This window comes from Sinocyclocheilus rhinocerous, unplaced genomic scaffold (genome assembly GCF_001515625.1).
Source record: "Sinocyclocheilus rhinocerous isolate Xijiao unplaced genomic scaffold, SAMN03320098_v1.1 scaffold2335, whole genome shotgun sequence".
NCBI classification, from domain to species: Eukaryota; Metazoa; Chordata; class Actinopteri; order Cypriniformes; family Cyprinidae; genus Sinocyclocheilus; species Sinocyclocheilus rhinocerous.
In genome coordinates, this window is record NW_015636844.1 from 360,793 (window position 1) to 377,287 (window position 16,495).

General features: G+C 36.3%; 2 protein-coding genes across 3 annotated transcripts; one reads left to right on the top strand and one right to left on the bottom strand.

Moving 5' to 3' along the window:
- The first annotated feature begins 2,513 nt into the window (after positions 1-2,513).
- On the top strand, positions 2,514-6,296 carry LOC107748114 (choline-phosphate cytidylyltransferase B-like). 2 transcript variants are annotated; one of them, XM_016562774.1, is made up of 7 exons: positions 2,514-2,670; positions 2,749-2,865; positions 3,031-3,182; positions 4,300-4,378; positions 4,471-4,613; positions 5,113-5,301; positions 5,705-6,296. In XM_016562774.1, exons 1-7 carry the CDS (start codon positions 2,538-2,540, stop codon positions 5,900-5,902), a joined length of 1,011 nt encoding a protein of 336 aa, XP_016418260.1. In that variant the 5' UTR covers positions 2,514-2,537; the 3' UTR covers positions 5,903-6,296. The 2 variants fall into 2 exon arrangements, with proteins under 2 accessions (XP_016418260.1, XP_016418261.1); XM_016562775.1 differs by lacking the exon at positions 5,113-5,301 and having other exon boundaries at positions 2,516-2,670.
- Positions 6,297-7,714: 1,418 nt separating this feature from the next.
- On the bottom strand, positions 7,715-14,564 carry LOC107748117 (pyruvate dehydrogenase (acetyl-transferring) kinase isozyme 3, mitochondrial-like; the record flags this gene model as incomplete). Its single annotated transcript, XM_016562777.1, has 9 exons — positions 7,715-8,116; positions 8,202-8,315; positions 8,392-8,505; positions 8,592-8,693; positions 12,458-12,534; positions 12,639-12,716; positions 12,792-12,881; positions 13,750-13,934; positions 14,473-14,564. Coding segments are annotated over 9 exons (996 nt in total), but the record flags the coding sequence as incomplete, so codon positions are not given.
- Between the last annotated feature and the right edge of the window lie 1,931 nt (positions 14,565-16,495).

The window sequence follows — 16,495 nt, forward strand, 5'->3', positions numbered from 1 at the left end:
GGTCCAGGCAGGGGCAAACAGTATCCGAACAGGGCAAGACGAGAGAGGTAGTCCGAAGTACACAGGCAATAATCAGAAGACGAGGAAACAGACAAGGCAAGACTAGGCTAAGGCAGGGTAAACTAACGAGGGCTCTGTAGTGTAGCTATCAAATGATAAGCGCTAAACAATACTCGGCCGCGGGAAGGGATCAGAGTGAGTGTTAAATAGTGAGTGAGTGATATGAAACAGCTGTGTGCAATCAGTGCTGTGTGCAATCAGTGCAATGAATGATGGGATATGTAGTCTGGGGTGATATGCAACAGTGTGTCGTGCGAGAGTCAATGAAAATGGAAAGGGTGACCTCTGATGGCTAGCAGACGGAATTTCATGGACCGGATACGTAACATCTCCTTTAATGTTTTGATTTGAAGGTGTTATTGTGCTACCTTTTTTCACAATAAATGCCACTTATATATTTTGATTTATAATGCAAAAACATTTATACATTTTTAAGCTTGCATAAAGTGAGCCATTTTTAGGTTACCTTTTAGGTCACATCATATTTGATGTCCAGTGTATTACTGTTAAGTATTATGTAGGCCTACTGTTTGAAGTTGTTACAATATTGGAGTAATTACAAAATATTAAGTTGTTACAAAAGCTATTGCTAACCAAAACTACAAAAGAAGTCAACAATGTAAAGCTTTCTAACAGTCATTCATCACAGCAAAAAGTTCATATCACCTTTTTGTCCCTGGGTTCAGCATGGCTAAATGAAGACTTGCCATTGTGAAGTTCCAATCATCCATCTACTCCACAATGCAGTCAAAACTCCAGACAAAAATAACCCCAAATGGTAAATCATACTTCCATAGGTGACTACTGACTTTGAATGAACAACTCCTGAAAATAATGATCACACCATATATTTAATGACTCCTACTCACTTCATATTTTTCATATTTCCTGACGTAATTGCATACCAAAAAAAGTTGACAGGCTTGGCACGCTTCTCAACTAAAGGAATGCACTGCAAGATGTACCAGTATAAGGAACAACGATCCAGGCGGGGCTAGGCAAATTAAAGGAAAAGGAAAGGCCAATATTTCCTTGTTTGTACCAGCAGTATGACGTTAATCCTTATAAGTCAACGTTTTTCCAGTGAAGAAAAGATACTAGAAGGTACATCAAATATTTACGTGTATTTCTTTAATAAATATACTAATTGCAAATACAATATCAGTACAATAAACATTCAACAGTTTTGGTGTATGATAACAAGCTTGCTGGGGGATTAATGAAAGATGGTCTACCACAGCCCACATATAGGCCATTACCAACTTTAGGTTACTACCCACAACCCAAGCACAAGCACAAGCACTAATCCAGTAGGGGTTCAATCCCTAACTGCCGGGCAGCACCAGCCGCTGGCAGTGAACTTTTTTTTTTTGCAAGTGACAGATTCAGGAACCATTGATTTATGGCAGATTTTGTGTTTTGCGCTCCTCCCATTCTAGCTCCAAGGAATACTTTTTATTGTGTATCTGCATATGACTCTACTCTTTACCTGATCAACATTTTATGAAGTGATAGGGCCCATGTTAAACTCAGAGCTAAATATAGTGCTGCAGCCGTGACATCAAAACCCCGAAGACTAATTTTCCTGTGGGTCAGAGCCATTTGCCTATGGGTTTTTATAATAGGGTTTTCATTTTACGAGTAAAACAAGGTCTGTGGTAAATATAAACTGACGATAATTGGACATTTTGCTCTACAAAGTGAATTACACACACCCATACTAAAAACACAAATTTTAAAGCATTTATGTTTAGTTTTAAAAATATATATTTGTAATAAGTAACTACAAAAGAACATGTCAATTTTATATTAGGAAATTTAAATATATGCATATCTCTTGTTGTTTAATCACCCATGAACACTTTAAAATGCACTGAAAATCTCTTGGATGAAAATAATATGAAACAAAAAGAGCAGAACATGGCTTTACATCATTGGTATTTCTATTACATAACCTCTGGAGTTCGTTATCTGAGTGCATGGTACAGATTCCATGCCCGACGCCTTCCTCTACTGCATTCATGCCAATTATTATTTGTTTTATATGCAGGTTGTAGTTCATATCCACCTTTCAGATGCATTAAGCAGTGGTGTGGTGTGATTATAATGTCTATATCAGTGCACCAGTGGCCCTCTGAACAGCTGATGGTTCAAAGGGCAATTACAACATCATAGATTATTGGGAGTTCATGCACACACTCATTCATACACGTTTATTGACTAGCTGATTGCTTATGTTCATCATTTGTTATCACAGGGACAAGATAATTGACAAAACATTTGATTAAACATTTCAACTTTGTTCAAAGAGGTATCAAAAACTCGTTTGTACATTCTGCAATCACATTTTTATATAGTGTTTCATTAAAACATCTAAGTACTGTGGTTTTTGTCAATTCAGACAGCTGCATCTGTTCTGTTCCACAAAACACCATTTATACATGTGCTTTACTTGACTTGTTGCCAATCATTTTCTTATGATGCATGATAACAGCCAATATTTCCAACAGGCTCTTAGAGAACCAGCCATCTTTTCTAAACAATCAGGCAGCGCCTCGGACACCCCACACGACAAAGTGACTTTAGCCCAGGCTCGCCGTGGCACTCCAGGTGAGTGAAACAGACAAGTGCAACTCCAAGAATTTGGTGAATCCAAATTGCAAGTAAGTTTGTTTTGCTTTTGTGCAGCTCATCGGCCCGTACGAGTGTATGCCGATGGAATCTTTGACCTCTTCCATTCAGGTCATGCCCGGGCTCTGATGCAGGCCAAGAATTTGTTCCCGAACACACATCTGATTGTTGGCGGTGAGTCACATTGGCACACGTACACTCTTATCCAGTTTTGTAGGAAAACATACACATCACCTTCAAAAGTGTCCAAAATTTGGAAAAGCCAAAAGTTTTATTTGCATTGTGTTTGTATGGAATATGTCTGTTGACTGCTACATACATGGTGTGTATCTCTTTCAGTATGCAGTGATGCCCTGACGCACAAATATAAAGGCTACACAGTGATGACAGAGGATGAACGTTATGAAGCCCTTATACACTGTCGTTATGTGGACGAGGTGGTCCGTGATGCTCCATGGACCCTCACTCCTGAATTCCTTAAAAAACACAGGGTAAATTAATATTCAGTTCATTGTAGTATAAATAAAATAAAATGATTGATTATGTACTAATTTTAATTACATAAAATCTCATATTTAACCATGACCATTTTGTGTGCTTTTTATTTAACATTCTTTAAAATTTTGACATCCAAGAAATAATGTAATTTGAACTCTTTCTATAGCATGATGAGAGGATAAGTAAATAATTGAATAACTACAATTCAACATTTGGTCACAAATATCAGCAAGCTACTGAGTGCAACCTTAATTTAGGTACTGAGTGAAACCTTAACTTAATTTGAAACCCTGTTACCAGTGTTATTTTAGTATCATTGATTTATATTATAGTTTTTGAATTAGATTTTATTTTCTGCTTTCATTTTAATTTTAACATAGTTTTGTTGAGTATTTTTGTCATGTTTATTGTTTATAATATGTCTATAGTTTTCAAGGTTTAGTTTATAATTTTTGTTTATTTAGATTTAGTTAATTTTATATTGATAAAATATTATTATTAAAATAATAAAATATGATGGTTTTTTTGTTCAGCTAGATGCCAAGGCAATATATATTTTTTGTTTAATTTGAAGAAATTAAACAAACAAAAAAAATTGCCTTGGCATCTAGCTGAACAAAAGAAACATCATATTTTATTATTTTAATAATAATATTTTATCAATATAATAATACAGTTACAAAAGTTGCAAATGACATAAATTATAGAAAATAAAACGACTCATATCAAAATTCATTTGGAAGTGAAGTGACATGTGGCCAAGTATGGTGACCCATACTCGGAATTAGTGCTCTGCATTTAACCCATCCAAGTGCACACACACAGCAGTGAACACACACACACCGTGAACACACACACACACACACACACACAGAACAATATATAAACGTTGGTAACCAATTCCTGCCGGACCTGAGACTCGAACCCGCAACCTTCTCGTCCAACTCTCTAACCATTAGGCCACGACTGCCCCTGGAAAAAAAAGAGAGGTTTAGGCTCATGGAGAAGCTCATCCAGTAACCACAAATGACTAGAAAGATCAATGCAAAAAGTGTGGGATCCATGTGTCATTGTGTCATACCTGTTTATTTATTTTCCTTTTGTCCTCAGATTGACTTTGTGGCACATGATGATATCCCATACACCTCTGCTGGATCAGAAGATGTCTATAAAGATATCAAAGAAGCAGGTAAAGACTTTAACCGCAACCAAAGTGTACACTTATAGAACTGAGGCAAGGACTCAGTTATAAATATGAATTTCTTCTAAATTGTTTGTAAGGAATGTTTGTGGCTACTCAAAGAACGGAGGGGATTTCTACCTCTGATCTCATCACGCGCATTGTTCGAGACTATGACGTCTACGTCAGACGTAACCTGCAGAGAGGATACACAGCACGGGAACTCAATGTTGGCTTCATCAATGTAAGAAAAAACTGTATGGCTTCAAAAGACTAGGAATACAATGAAAGCGGCATTAACTACTGTTACTCTCTAAAAAAATAAAGGTTCCAAAAGGGGGGGGGGTGCAGTGATGCTATAGAACAACTATTCTGGGTTCCCAAAAGAACCTTTGAATAGTTTCTAAAGTGTAAAGAACATTTTAATAATATAAATAACTTTTTTCCATTATAAAGAACCTTGTGTCTAATGGAACGTTTTGATAGGATGTTAAAGATTCTTCATGGAACCATAGATTCCAATAAAGAACCTTTATTTATAAGAGTGTATGGTACTTTGGAGCACATACCCAGCTCCCATTTGGTTTTACGGTACAGAAAAGAGTTGCCAGGACATTCAAAAATATTCTTCAGTGTTCAGTGAAAGTAATGAAATCATATGGGTCTGGCACGACATGAGGAAGAGGAAATGAAGACACAATTTACATCTTTAGGTGAACTATTCCAGCTGTTTTGATTGACAGGAGAAGAAGTATCGCCTGCAAGAGCAGGTGGACAGAATGAAGGAGACGGTGAGGACGGTGGAGGAGAAGTCCAAACATTTAGTACACCGTGTTGAAGAGAAGAGCCACGATCTCATCTACAAATGGGAAGAGAAATCTCGCGAGTTCATCAGAAACTTCCTGGAGTTGTTTGGTCCTGATAAAGCCTGGGTAAATGAGGGACATTAAAGCAGTACTATGTAACTTTTGGCGCTCTAGCGGTTAATAAACAGAACTGCACACATCCCGCGGAAGAACATTCCAACCGAAGCTACTTCTCTAAGTTTATGTCTATGGCGATTCACGCAGGTATGTGTTACTCCGCAGCGGTGACGACCCGACCAGGCTACAATAGTCCAAATATAAATACTTATTATAAGTGTACCGTAGTGATTCGGAATAAGACGACAACGCGGTTTGGAAGATGAATCCATGATGTACTCGCTCATTATAAACATTTTGCAAATTTTGAACACGGAAAAAGTTACATAGTGCTGGGGCATTACACGTGCAGTGCTATTTTGCATGTTTTTTCTTTTTTGCATTTCAAATTGATGTTCTTTGTGCCCTCTAGCACATGATCCAGGAGCGGAGTGGCCGTGTTCTCCAGGCTCTGTCTCCCTATCAGTCACCAAGTACGTCGCCCAGCTCCAGTCCCACCAGAGGTCGCTCTACATCACCTGTCTCCGAATGGCCCCTGCTCCGCTTCCGTTCACCGCCACCTAAAGGAGCCTCTGTCAGCAGCAGTGAGGGTGACGAGGGGGAAAACTAGGTGGAGACTGGCTTCTCTTTCCAACTGCACATTTGCACAGGCACCTTCTCATTTTGTTTTCTGTATTTTATGCACCAAAATGCTTGATCTACAAATGCAAGGTGCTCAAAGATCCAGACTGGCTTCATAATTCTGTAGAAGAAAAATGTAAAAAGCATTGACTTTTATTATAGAACTGAACACTTCATAACTTGTCTTTCAAGTTAAAGGGCTGTTCACACACACACACACACATATATATATATATATATATAAATAACTATAATGATAACTATGTAAAGCTTCCACACCAACACACAATAACATTATGTTTACTATATGCACACAGGCTATGCCACTTTAAATTCTCAAGCTTGATTCTGATTGGCTGCCAGTGTTTTATTGTTCATCAGCTGGGGAAAAAAAAGTCATTTTGAAAGTGATTTTAACAATATTGTTTTTCTGTGTTGTTGTTATATCTGTGATGCGGACTACCCTATTCTCATATGATTAGAACGATTACTAAAACTTCATAGTTATCGTTATAGTTTTCGTCCTTGGTATGAACAAATACATAAAAACATATTTGTGAGTATTTTATAAAACACTGTTTTTCTGAATGAAATGAAGGGTGTACCACTGACCTAATGTATGAGTGTTTTAATAAACTGATCAGGTTAAATACAACACGAGCTGAGAAGCATATTGCGAAGTATGGCATAACACAATCAAGGAACACATAAAATACTAATTACATATTTAATATTATGCTAATATTATTTGTTGACCGTTTCCAGACTGATCGATGGATACTGACAATGACATGTACAGTAAAAATACAGAAATATTTTAAAACTAGAACAAAAAGACTATTATAAATGCCTATATTGAGAGGTGTGCATAAAACATTGTTCTAAATACACACATGCAACACATTGTTATCGACTTATTACCCCAGTCATGAGTCATACATCACTCCATTGTGCTTAAAATGGATCCAAAGCTCACCTTAAAGTGCTACCATTGATTGGGTATTATGTTTCTATCCTCTAAATTCTATCCTCAGTAGAATTTAGCAATGCACTGAAACGAAAATATTTGAAATGCATTCTGAAATTCACAATACACTGGGCAAAAACTGAAACTAAACAATTTAATCAACGAATTATTGATTCAATTATTTGCCAGTATCATCGCATAAATAGTAAAAAAATATATTTGATAGTAAATTTAATTTCATAATAATTTATACTACAAAAGTTTGGGTTGGTATGTTTTTTTAATGTTTTTGAAAGATTTCTCTTATGCTCACCAAGACTGCATTTTTTAAAATAAAAAATACAGTAAAAACTGTAATATTGTGAAATACAATTTAAAATAACTGTTTTCTATTTTTAAATATTATTTATTCCTGTGATGGCAAAGCTGAATTTTCAGCAGCCATTACTCCAGTTTTTTTGTCACATTTATGCAAATATTATTTATGTAATGCATTTATTCAAAATATTTTCCTGACAATTTTGATCTATTTGTTGTATCCTTGCTGAATAAAAGTATTAAAATCTTACTGACCCCAAACTTTTGAATAGCATGTATAATTTATTTGTATAATTTGGGGGATTAAATTTAGCATACAGAAGCCCCATGGTACATCATACTAATAAACTGCTACATTTACATTTATTCATTTGGCAGACTCTTTTATCCAAAGTTACTTACAGTTGGCAATAAACATGAGAAGTGCCCGTTATACAAGGTTTCAGTCATCGTTCAAAATAGTAAAAAGCTAGGACAGGAGGATAATAAAAGAACAGAAAAAGTGAATGCATATAATTTTAATTTGTATTATTATTGGAGGCAGTTAGATACTCACAGAAGAGATGAGTTTTCAGTTGTTTCTTGCTATATTCTCCACATAACCTATATATCCTCCACACTCTCACTATTGTAAAGCTATTATTTTCAGACCTTTAGAAATGGCAGTAAGCAAGTCCTATAAAGGTCAAATATCAAGTTTCCTTATGTGGCAGTGTTCTGTTTAAGCTTGGCTGCTGTAATTCCATCACTATTACTGTAGCAGATACAATAAAGTCATCTGTTGGCTTTATACGTGGATGCATCTCGTGGGTCACTGCTCGGGTTACTCCAGTCATCAGCCTCAGGACCTGTCTGGTAATGTCGCCACGCTGACTTATTGAAGACTGGAAGACGCTCAAAAGACTCACTAGAAAGAGCCTGGAGAGAGTGGGAAGAAAACCATTTCTAGTTTCTAGTTGAAGCTAATGTTATTACTCACAAATAGAAATGTCAATGCAAATACCTTAAGATGAATTACTGCATCTGTCCCGAACCCTTCAATTGAGTACAGGTTCAAGTCTCCCTGAAAGTAGCGTGCATAGAGTCTAGAGATTGGCAGTCCATAGCCAAAACCAGCCTGCAGAGATGATATAAACAGGTTGCATGAAACCACACATACAAATACAGACTTATGCTGTCTGATGGGTAGTTACCAGTGGGACAGCAGTTTGTGAGGGATCCAGACGTGGTGTTGGAGCAGTGGAATACATGTAATTGAAAAGACGATCAATCTTTCTTAAGGGGACACCTCCACCTTTGTCACTAATCTAAGAAGACACATAAACATCAAATTAATAAAGTGCTGAAGTCGCCATAAATATTCATGTTTTTGTGAAACAGTCTTGTGTGGAACCTTTACTGAGAGATCCTCTTTTCCCAGAGTAACCATTGCTTTCACTGGAGGAAGCCCCTCACTGCTGTTTTCATAGAGCTCCACTGTTGCCCGCATGGAATTCTGCAAATGTACACATAATACAGTAACTTACCCAAAAGATCTATAGAAAGTAAAAAGAATAAAATAGCTGACAAAAGTCCACCTAAAACATGATCATTTGAGAAACACTTCATTGCATTCCACTTTAAAGATCACCTAAAAATATGAACAAAGTTTTGGTGAGACTTTATAATTAGGTTTAATTCGTTACCTTTAGATACAATGAACTACCAATGAAAAATACTTTTATAGCATTGATTTACTAATCTAAGTTGATGGTAATTATGCATTATGAATGATTATCAATGTTATTTTAGTATCGTTTAGATACTATACGTTTTTTACTAATATTTTGAATTAGTTTTTATTTTTATATTTTATTTTCATTTTCATTTTAATTTAAGTTTTAGTAATTTTTGTGTTTATGTGATTTTCATTAATTTTCATATATATATATATATACAGTGCCTTGCAAAAGTATTCATTCATTTTTTTCACATTTTATGTTGCTGCCTTATGTTAAACTGCTTTAAATTACTTTTTTTCCACATCAATCTACACTCCATTCACCATACTGGTAAAGCAAAAACAGAATAGTCACAACTTCGTAAATTTATTAAAAATAAAAAACTGAAATAAGTACATTGCATAAGTATTCATACCCTTAACTAAATATTTAGCTGAATAACCTTTACAGTCTCAAGTCTTTTTTTGTTTGATGCGACAAGCTTTGTTCATCAGCATTTGGCCATTATCTGTCATTCTTCTCCTCACCTCTTCACCTCTCAAGCTCTGTCATGTTGGATGGGGGCAGATGCACATTTTCAGGTTTCTACGGAAATATTTGATTGGTTTCAATCCCAGGCTGTGGCTGGGCCACTCAAGGACATTGACAGAATTGTCTATAATTGACTCTTGCTGTGTGCTTAGGGTCATTGTCCTGTTGGAAGGTGAACCTTCTGCCCAGTCTGAGGTTCTGAATGCTCTGGGCTGGGTTTTCATTAAGGCTATCTCTATATTTTGCTGCACTGAGCGTTCCTTCTACTCTAACGAGTCCCTCAGTCCCTGCTGCTGAAAAATACTTTTGGGATGGTACTCTGCAGGGGATGAGCAAAGATGGTTTCCTTCAAACATGATGCTTAGAATTGAGGTTCATCGGACCAGAGAATCTTGTTTCTCAGAGTCTGAGGGTCCTTTAGGTGCTTTTTTTGTAAATTCCAAGTGTGTTTTTATGTGTCTTAACTGAAGAGAGGACTGAGTCTTGCTACACCGCCATAAAGCCCAGATTGGTGGAGTGTTGCAGTGATGTTTGTCCTTCTGTAGATTTCTCCTATCTCCACATATGATCATGGAGCTCAACTAGAGTGCACAAAAAAGGCAGTAGCGCCAAACACTCGTCCAAAAATCCAGTAGACAAAAACATATGGTGCGTAGATCCAAAATATACAAAGATACAAAGATGAAAGAGATCCGCACTCCTCCAAATGCAGCTGGAGTGACCATCATGTTCTTGGTCACCACACTAACCAAAGCCCTTCTACATCAATTGCTCAGTTTGGCCAGGAGGCCAGCTCTAGGAAGAGTCCTGGTTGTTTCGGCAGTAGCGCCAAACACTCGTCCAAAAATCCAGTAGACAAAAACATATGGTGCGTAGATCCAAAATATACGAAGATACAAATATGAAAGAGATCCGCACTCCTCCAAATGCAGCTGGAGTGACCATCATGTTCTTGGTCACCACACTAACCAAAGCCCTTCTACATCAATTGCTCAGTTTGGCCAGGAGGCCAGCTCTAGGAAGAGTCCTGGTTGTTTCTAACTACTTCCATTAAGGCTAACAGAGACTACATGCTTCTGTGACCCTTCAATGAAGCAGATTTTTTTTCTGAACTCTTCCACAGATGTGTGGCTTGACGCAAACCTGTTTCTGAGCTCTACATGCAGTTCTTTTGACCTCAGGGCTTGATTTTTGCTCTGATATGCATTATCAGCTGTTAGACTTTTTATTAAGATGTGTGTGCCTTTCCAAATCATACCCATTCAATTGAATTTGCCACAGGTTAACTTCACTCGAAGTGTAGTAATATCTAGTATTAGTATTCATAACCACTATCCCTCCACCTTTATCTGCTCGTTGAATAGTCAATGTCGGATCATTTATTAATGCTGATAAAGCTTCTCTTTGCACTCTTGTTAAATTCCTTTTCTTGTACAATTCATCACTAGGTTCTTGTAATAATTTTTCCACATCATTTTCTACAAGTCTACAGAAAGTATTCACTGAATGATTATGAACTACTGGTGTGAAAGTACTTTTAGGTTTAAATTGTTGTACATATGGAGTTACATTCGCATTCGAATTAAAAAAACTTCTCAATTTCACATTTCTAAAAAACTTAAACAATTCAACTTTGACCATAAAGGGATTTGAGACATTGTATGGTACAAATGATAACCCTTTACTTAATACTATAGTTTGTTCAATGGATAATTCTTTGTCCGATAAATTAAATACAATATTGTCTTGTTCATTTGAAATAGTACATTCGGATGAAGTTACCTCCCGAAGTCCTTTTCCCCGACGCCCTCTTCTCGTTGGTTTCTTCCATTTTGATTGCGTTTGGAACGACGGGGCTGGCCCAAAAAAGGTTTTCTCTGTCGTGATGGATTTTGAGAAGACGACGTGTTGGAATCATCTGATTCTGAAGCACTCGTAAATCTTAGTCCCCCTCGCTGTTGTTGAGGTTTGGATCTCTCCGACATCCAGGTGTAGACTTTGTGATCTTTATAGTCCATGGTGTCTCTTTTGAACTTGTTAATCTTGACATTGAGTAACTCCATTCTGAATTTATCAAGTTTTTCTTCCATTTGTCTCTGAAGATCATCCAGTTGTTTCTTATCATATTTGTGATTCATTTCAGTCTTATAATTTTCAATTTTTTCAGATGATGACTTTGTTTCTTTCTTAGTGAACTCAATGATCAAAAGCATTAGATTCATCGAACAATGGTTGAGAATCTCACACCACTTTTTGCAGAATTCAGAATCATCTCGTCCAATCGTCGGTTCTTTTTGGATTCGCAATCCCCGTGGTATCCGACCATTTCTGTAATACTCACTCAATGTTTGGGCATGTAGTTCCATTCGAATGCCTTTTTGTTGAAGTGCCAACAGCCTTTGTTCCATTTGTTCAATCGTTTCTTTTGTAGAAATTGAGGACGTGAGTATTTGGTTTTAAGTATATAGTTAAAACTATATAGAGTATATAGTTTTAAATCATTTTATTTCCGTTTTAGTTATTTTAGTACACAAAGTTAGCATAAAGTAAGTAATGTCTTTGCAACTAGCTGAAATAAAGTTTTTTTTTCAACTTAATATTTTATTTCAGTTAACATTTATTTCAAGCAACAAAAATGTTCATTTATTATTAATTTTAGTTTTAGTTTACTATAACAATCCTGATGTTTATTAATTATATTCATACTGCCCTCCTTTTGATGAAAGTATACCTTGAAAAAAGCTGAGTACAAAATGTTTGAATAAATAAAAAAATAATTTGTATTCCTTCTACTGTATTATTATTAAACACCAATTAACTATGAATAATTGTTTATTTATAAAATAGCATTAACCTAGATTTTTAAATGATATTAAATGCTAAAATTTGTTTATTTTCTTTGTTTGTATCTAATGCATAAATTAATGCAAACTAATTGAACCTTATTGTAAAGTGTTACCCGGTTTTCTTTCTCCTTTTAAATTAGCCAACTGTCCATTTTTCTTGCCTTGAAGAGCTCAAACAGCATGTGGAAAAGATGAGAGGGCACATAGACCACCTGTATAGGCTTCTTTGGAGCTTTGGCTAGCAGACAGAGGGAAAACAAGATAGGAAGGCACAGATAGATTAAAAGAAAGTATGATTTTGATATATGCTATTAAGGACAATAAAACCGATAACAGTCTCACAGTTGAGTTCCCCGATCTTCAGTTCAGGTGCTGTCATGTAGTACTGCTCAGAGAGCATCTTTGCTGTCTCATATGCATCTGAGATAAGAGATCAGAATCTTCAGAACCATGTTTATTTTATGTATCTATGCATTTTAGGTATGTTTTTCTCACCTCTCACCACCTCAGCCACGTTGCAGGCTGGGTCGATGCTTCCGATGTGTTTTGGTTGCGCAAGACAAGCGGCGTCACCAAACAGAAGAGCTACAACAAAATAGAGATCTGCTTACTGCTGTACTTTAGTGGTCTGAGACAATATAAAGACATGTCATATTTAATTAATGTAGTATGAGTGACGAATGGAGCTTAAACGTAGTTCAGGCAGACCACCTTAAGTCAGCTTCAGTTATGTTGCACAAACACGCGTTAAGACAGCTTTCAGTCTGTCACACTGACACTCGCTTCTAGCTCGGTGCCAGACAGCTTCAAAATGTAAATTGTCACGCAGCTACTCGCTTTCATCACAAACACTCACACAGCCAGCTTTCAAACAGATGAAATGATTTGTTCCCCACCGAATTTCAATTCAGATTCAGTTTAGTGATCTTGAACTCACAATTCACCGCATTGACCAGTATAAGCAGCTTGATTAGAAGTGACTTCAGAACAATACAGTCAAGATCAGCCCTCCCTACATGAAGGAGTGTGACATCAGTAGGATCAAGCATCTTCACCACACCTGGATATACTTCACTCTCCATTCATCTGAATGTGTCTTCATAAGCTAAGCTAAGTTTTCCTTTTCTGCTCATACTAAAAGTTAACAGGTTATTGGCAACGTGCTTGTTTCTAAGTCATTATCGGAACAGATACTGTTTAGCAAATTATGTTTATCATTGGAACATTCTTGTTGTTTGGCTAAGCTGTTTTTAGGAAACGTGCTGATGATCAATAGGGATAATAAATTGAGCATCATTCTTGTGGATTTGCTTGTGGACAGCTCAGAATCTGAACCCTTCAGAGCAAAGCCTGCCGCCAAAATAATGTTCAGGACCTCGACAATAATTTTTATCAAACAGAGTGGTCCTGACTGAACTTAACATTTATCAAACAGGAATGTGATGTCACTCACTGTGCTGGTTGATGAGCATGCGGAAAGAAATGCGGTTGGTGTAGAAGCGGTCAAGGAAGTACTGCACATTGCTGCTGATGAAGGGGTCAAAACCAAACTTCTCTTTGTATTCGATGACACCCTGGGCCACAGTGGGCACCACGTCATTGTGTCTGTTCCGAATCTTAATCAGGATCTCTAGGAAGCTGAAGCCCACAATAATGAGTTGTTTACCACTGGAGGACTTCAGTTGTTGAGACAAAATCAGGTTTGAACTGTTATACCAAATTATGCAGCAAACATTCATATTCAGTATAAATTCACGTTTAAAGGAATAGCTCACCCAAAAATGAAAATTGCTGAAAATGTGTCTATTACAAACACACAGCTTTTCACTTCGCAAGACATTCATTGATGGACTGGAGTCGTGTAGATTGTTGTGATGCTTATTTTAACCTTATTGAACTCTCATTCTGATGGCAACCATTCACTGCAGAGGATCCAATGGTGGGCAAGTAATGCAATGCTAAATTTCTCCAAATCTGTTTCCGATGAACAAATAGATTGAACAAATAAATCTTGGATGGCCTGAGGGTGAGTGAATTTTTAGCAAATGTTCATTTTTGGGTGAACTATTTCTTTAAATGCACATCCCTTTAAGCAAGATAAAAGAAAACTATTTTAGACTTTCCCTGGCAAAATTGTATGCGCTGAAAAACAGGACAGCAAAGGCTGCAGACTCACTCATTAAGGGTGTGGGGATCTTCTGGACTTCTTGTCTCGTACTCTAACAGCTCTTCAAAACTGTGGCTGTACCTGATACCACAGAAGAAGAAAAAACATGCATTAAAAAGTTACATAATACAGAACTTGTATTAAATATAATTATATAACATACAAAACTTTAATAAGGCTCTTCTCTGCTGACTATGGGCTACTCTACTTCCAAACCTAAACACTGCACATTTGCTATTCAACACAGCACTTTGGGATTAGCATTCTAATTAATGCACTACTTTTAGTATTTCATCAGTTAGCAGCATGTATACTCTGCACAGTATGCACTAAATATCTAGATTTGCGAAAATGAAGCAGAAGATGTCTACTGCACTAATTTAATGTGCTCAACCTTTTCCAGTCTGAGCCACAGTTTTTAAAATCTGATTAGACTGCCAAAATCTAAAAACACTGCTTTATTCAAAAGTCGATACATTAAAAAAAAAAAAAAAAAAAAACTCTGGATGCAACTTTGAAGACTGTGATTGGTTGTTCAAGAAGAAAAAAATAAGAGCACTGTTAAATAGGGTCTATTTTTTCCCTATTTTACCCTAATCACTCATACACAGACACAGACACACACACACACACACACACACACACACACAAACACATAAAAATGTTGCATACTACTATATGTCAGTCGTGGAATAATTAAGTCAAGTCACCTTCACACAGTGCTTTGTACATTACAGATTGTTTCAAAGCAACTTCACTGTGTTAAACAGGAAAGTAACAATCAATGATGCAAACTTCAAATAGGAAGCAAATCCAATTTCCGCTGTAAAGCAGTTCTCATAAGACAATATTGTTATTATTCAGCTCAAAACAGTTCAGTGTTGATTCAGTTCAGTTCAATGACTATAAAGGTCATAAATCATGAAACAAGTTCAATTCAATGATAAGCAGCTATAAAAGAAGACAGCACTTATGAACGAATGCAATTCAGCTATATAGCAGCTCTACTGAAGACAATACAGTCATTATTCAGATCCATTCAGATCAAGTTTTCTTCTCATCCAAAAGAGTCAGTGCAGTCAAATGAATATTAAATGTTGTTTTGACCCAACTAAGCAAGTAAAAAGCAACAGTGGCAAGGAACCCAAACTCTGTCAGGTGACACAAACCTTGAGAGAAACCAGTCTCAGTCGGGGGACCAGTTCTCCTCTGTCAAAATGAACAAAAAGGGTGTGGAATAAAGCCTTTTCACAAAATAGTATGTTGTACTCCAGGGACCTTATTCTTAAAGCTTCTAAGAATCCTTTCAGAGAGCTCCTAATTTAGCTTAAAAATTTCTAACTAGGAATCTTAGCTTAAGAGTGATTCAGGACCAATCTGACAGCAACTCTGAGCAAGGAAAAGACAAAAATGGTCATCTTAGTGAGAAAGCAGGGCTGACCCCGTTGCTAGATATGACCAATTCTTTTAAAGACTGTGATTCAAGAAGAAAAAAATAAGAGCACTGTTAAATAGGGTCTATTTTTTCCCTACTTTACCCTAATTACTCATACACAGACACAGACACACACACACACACACACACACACACACAAACACAAACACAAACACACAGTGCTTAACAAATTTATTAGACCACCTGCCATAATAAAGAGAGAAAACTAATATTTTAGGAATCTGTCAAAAACTTTTTTTAAAACTAAAAATAGTTATTTATTGGGCAAATAAACTAAAACAACTAGTTTTTATTCACACATAATAACAAAAAAACATTTATTTTTTATATTTTATTTTTTTAATTTGTATGGCTTCCTTTGCTCTTGATAATAGCTTGCATTCTTGCTGGCATTGTTTTTATGCACATTAACACTGTCTCTGTTGTTATTGACTTCCAAATAGTTTCTAGTTGTTCCCAAAGACTTGCTTTGATTAAACTTTTGTGCAATCTATCTTTGAATCCATTAAATCCAAACAATAATTATATTTTAGCATTAGAAACACTACTGTGACTAATATATATATATATATATAT

Coding starts and splice junctions, on each gene's coding strand:
- LOC107748114 (XM_016562774.1), top strand. CDS start 2,538: ATGATGCATGATAACAGCCAATATTTCCAACAGGCTCTTAGAGAACCA. Junction 2,671..2,748: donor GGCTCGCCGTGGCACTCCAG/GTGAGTGAAACA, acceptor GCTTTTGTGCAG/CTCATCGGCCCGTACGAGTG. Junction 5,302..5,704: donor TTGGTCCTGATAAAGCCTGG/GTAAATGAGGGA, acceptor TGTGCCCTCTAG/CACATGATCCAGGAGCGGAG.